The sequence below is a fragment of the Nestor notabilis genome, unplaced genomic scaffold (genome assembly GCF_000696875.1).
Source record: "Nestor notabilis isolate BGI_N333 unplaced genomic scaffold, ASM69687v1 scaffold32899, whole genome shotgun sequence".
In the NCBI taxonomy this organism is placed as follows: Eukaryota; Metazoa; Chordata; class Aves; order Psittaciformes; family Psittacidae; genus Nestor; species Nestor notabilis.
Window position 1 is genome coordinate 1 of NW_009944660.1, and position 4,523 is coordinate 4,523.

General features: G+C 41.7%; 1 protein-coding gene across 1 annotated transcript; it reads left to right on the forward strand.

The window, feature by feature from the left end:
• Positions 1-440: 440 nt before the first annotated feature.
• DDX47 (DEAD (Asp-Glu-Ala-Asp) box polypeptide 47) lies at positions 441-4,399 on the forward strand (the record flags this gene model as incomplete). The annotated part of the gene is made up of 6 exons (XM_010022515.1): positions 441-534; positions 2,076-2,264; positions 2,924-2,995; positions 3,486-3,604; positions 4,118-4,189; positions 4,283-4,399. Coding segments are annotated over 6 exons (663 nt in total), but the record flags the coding sequence as incomplete, so codon positions are not given.
• Between the last annotated feature and the right edge of the window lie 124 nt (positions 4,400-4,523).

Sequence of the window (4,523 nt, forward strand, 5' to 3'; positions counted from 1 at the left end):
GGCCGGGCATGGGGAGGTGTGGGGAGGTCAGGCCTCTGCTCCGGTCTGTGTTCCTCAGCTGGTTGCCTGGGTTTCTTTCAGTTGTGTTAACTTGCGCAGGCTTTTTCCCTTTTCCGTGCTCGTGGGATACCCCTAGAGGGGAGGAGAGGGAGCTGGGGTGTGTGTAAAGTTCCTGTTGTAAACTAGGAGAAAATGGCAAGTTTCTTACTGCTGGCAGTCGCCTCGAACAGTTTTGAACCAATCTATGAAGTTGCTGGTGGAGGGGGGATTACTGTGAGCAGCCTGCCCTTTTATGTAGTTGCATTGAGGCCCTGATGAGGTTTGTCCCTGCAATAGACAAGCTTGGCTCTGTTTTAGCATTGATATAACTTAACTGTGTGTTTAAATTTAGGTCTCCTTGGTGATGTCTTTTTGCTTTCTCTCTTTTCACTGATGTTCAGGGGGTGACAGATGTCCTGTGTGAAGCTTGTGACCAGTTAGGATGGAAGACGCCAACAAAGATCCAAATTGAGGCTATTCCAGTGGCACTTCAAGGTGAGCAGTGTGCCTCTCTGATCCCAAATCTGGGAATGCCTCAGGAGCAATATGTCAATGAATTTTGCTAAGTGAGAAGTGGCAGGATGAGAGTGTTCTCGCTTCTTCATTACTTAAGATCTGTGCCTTGAAGTAGTGCTTGTGTTCATTCTTCTGTCCTCCCAGATGCAGCTTGGAATAGCAATTTCTTCTGTAACACTGACTGCAATTGCAAACTTTCAAATAGGTACAAATGTGGGTTCTTGAGTGTTCAGTCGTGTTGCATAGCTCTGACACTTCATGTTAAATAGAATTACTGTTGATCATTTTTGCTGCTAATCTGCATTGACCATTTCCTTTCCAAAATACTCAAGGATATACAGGGAAGATCTGATAGATTTAGGACTGTGCCTGTTCTAGTAGAGAACTACAGCGTGTGTGTGAAATTGGAGGTGTCTTGACTGATTATGCAGCTTGTATAATCTGCTTTGGTCTGAGCAGGCAGTGCTTTGAAATTAGATTTCTGGAGTAGGTAATAACCAAACCACAGTGACTTTCTGTAACCATCATGGAATTACAGGAAAATAAATTACTGAATTCGGCAAACATTTCTGCTTCTGGAATATTTGGTTTTGTGGCTTTTTTGATTGTGGTTTTGTTTTGTTTGTTTGTTGGGTTTTTTGGTGGGGTTTTTTTTTGTGTGTGTGTTTTGTTTTGTGAGACTGTTTTATTAGTTTTTGGGTTTGTTTTTTTTCTTTGTTAGGTTTAAAAAAAGCAAAACACTGTGAAGCAGGAACACAACAGTGTAGTGACAGAATAAGAATAAACCTTTCAATGTCAACTCTGTCCTAGTACTTAACTGTTGTCAGACTCTCTTACACCACATGTAAGATTCTCTTAAAAAAAAAAAACCAAAGGTAAGATTGCAATCCTGAGAGGTTGTCTCCAGTTTAAGGCCTCTTGGCGGCATATTTTTCTCAGCTGTAGGAGTGTAGGAGGTTAGAATAGATTCTATTGATGAATTCTGTGCCATTGTCTTCACTGGTTTTGGGCAAAGGATTTGCTGTTCTAATCCTTCTTGCTGTAAACCATGAAGCAATGGCACAGACTTGATTGTGGCTTGTGAAATATGAGTTAGGTAATGCTTTTTTCTTGTAGTTGATATAACTCAAGTCTCAAACACTTAAGTCTATTTCTTTGTAAGCCTGTAAACAGACAACAGTTGGTGTAGAATACTTAGCCAGATAGAAGCGATAGGCTGTAAGTTGACAGGCAGATTTGAGATATAATAAAGGGTGTTTTGAACCTAAATTTTATATGAAAACCTGTATATTTGCAGCAGTTTAACTAGAGAATGGAAAGAATCAAGACTGTAATTGTTGTACAAATGAATTAACTCTAAAAATGCTGCAGTTCTTTGGTCTGGCCCGTTGCTCTTCTTTACCCTTTATGTGTCTTTTCTGCCCTCTTCACCCCATCCTTAGGGAATTCTTGTGCTTTAAAGGCTTCTTTCTCTGGTCTAGATTTGTGACAGTTTTTGCCCTTCTTGCTGCTCCTTGTAGGCAGAGATGTCATTGGACTGGCAGAAACTGGCTCTGGAAAAACAGGAGCCTTTGCTTTGCCAATTCTTCAAGCACTGCTGGAAACACCTCAGCGATTATTTGCTCTTGTTCTTACACCAACAAGGGAGCTGGCCTTCCAAATCTCTGAGCAGTTTGAGGCTCTTGGATCCTCCATTGGTGTCCACAGTGGTAAGTAGCATTGTGATATTGGAGCAGTTTTCATGAAGACTGAAGTTTGTCAGCTCTAGACTGCAAAGGAAAAAGTAGAAAGGATTTGTATGGAGGATTGACCAAAAGGTGGGAAAAGTTTGTGATGCTGTAAGACAGATATCTGGTATTAGTTTTGGGAAAGAAAGACAGCATGGTCTTTCCTTATGGAGTAGTCTGCAGCTCTTCTGCATGATATGCCCGAACAATGCCCACCCAGTTAAAAGGTGGAAGCATCTTCTTGATAGTAAGTTTGTGTCCAGTGAAATTGCATAGAGCTCCACTCTATAGTGTGATGTAGGTTAATATTTCTTTCAGACTGTGTGTATTGGTGGCTCACATTCTCTACAAACACAAAAGCTTTGTGGGTATTTTTAGAATTCCTCTATTTTTGCATCTGAGTAAAGCTGCAAGTATTCTGCCTGTAGCTCTTCAACTGTGAAAATAAAATACTCGGGGCCAGTAAGGACTTAGGAGGCTTGGGAAGGTCAGCTGTGCTAAAATAAAGTGAGTTCTCATAAAGATAAGTAGCCTTTCATTTGTACACAGTTGTCATGGGTGGCAGGGAGGAGGAATAAACTGGTGCCAGGGCCTGGCTGGTACTACACTGAATGTTTCACTGTATTCTGTTTGTCCTGCAGCGGTTATTGTTGGTGGAATTGACACAATGTCTCAATCTCTGGCCTTGGCCAAGAAACCACATGTTATAATTGGTAAGTTTGTGGGCTACAAAGTATGAGTTAATCAAACTGTAGTTATCCAGAGAAAGAGGGCCAAAGGTTTAGTTCATTTGAAGGAGAAGTAAGAGTGCATTCTTCATTTTGTTTTGTCCTGAGATCTGGGTACTGCCTGGTTCATGTTTCTAAAGGCTACACCAGTAGCCTTGCTGCTACAACTTCATTCCAGAACATTCCTAGTTTCTTCGTTCTGCTGAAGTATTCAAAATGCTGGTCTCATCCTTCTCAGTACGGCTCGTCTACAGTCTCTTTTTTGCATTTTCTTGAGGAGGAAGGAGGGCATGCTTCAGAGAGTCTGACTCCATTAATCTGATTTCAAAACGTTCTGAAGATACCCTATGAAAGAGTCCTTCCCACAACACAGTCTGCCTTTACTTCTCTTGGGAAAAGAATCCATCTCCATAAGTAATGACTCTTTGTATCTTTTCCTTCCATTCTAAACTTGCTCTCATTATTTTGTTGGTAGCAACCCCTGGCCGTCTGGTTGATCATCTGGAGAACACGAAGGGCTTCAACTTACGAGCTCTGAAGTTCCTCGTGATGGATGAGGCTGACCGGATCCTTAACATGGATTTTGAGACCGAGGTAGCAATCTGCTAAAAAAAGAGCTTGGAACACCACGAGTCCCTTTGAAATCACTTCAATCTATAGTAAACGCTGAGCTGTTCTGTAGAAATTAATAGTAAATTGTAACCAAGATCTAACAATTGCACAGAAGTCTATGGGACTTACCTGGTGGGAGAAGAACTTAGCAGAGTTCTGCAGAGCACTGGTAAGACAATAGGAGGCATTTTGTTTCTGAAATCTGCTGTTTTTTCTGGAACACCTGACATTGATGCAGTTACTGTGGAACACGCCACCTGCACGTTCCTGCAGGAGTATTGCATGAGGTTTGCACTGCTAATGGACTGCTGGAGTTCACACTGTCAATAAGCGATTGGTCTACACCTTTCCTTTAGCAGAGGGGAAGTTTGATCCTGCTGCGAGTCTCAGTTGCATGCAGGCATTACTCTTCATTTGGATGATCATAATATTTGAGGAGGCTTATGTCTTGATGGCTGTTTTATTCAGCATTTCTATTTCTTTCTATTTTTACAGGTGGATAAGATCTTAAAAGTGATCCCTCGAGACAGGAAGACGCTACTGTTTTCTGCTACCATGACAAAGAAGGTGAGACCAGAGTTTTAATTCTCCTTCCATCAGGCTATATGACTAGAGTATATGATACCAGTTTCTGATAAGATCTCTCTTTGAACTTCCCAGGTTCAAAAACTCCAGCGTGCTGCTCTGAAGAATCCTGTTAAGTGTGCTGTTTCTTCCAAATATCAGACAGTTGAAAAACTACAGCAGTACTACATTTTCATCCCCTCCAAATTCAAGGTAGTGCCACTTCTGGCCTTGTCTTGCTGTTCCTGCATCTGCCCAATATCTTCTCTGGCTTGTGCTTATTCTTTAATGTGGCGTCTGTGATTTATTTCTCCCTCTCTTCCCCCCCCTCTCTTTC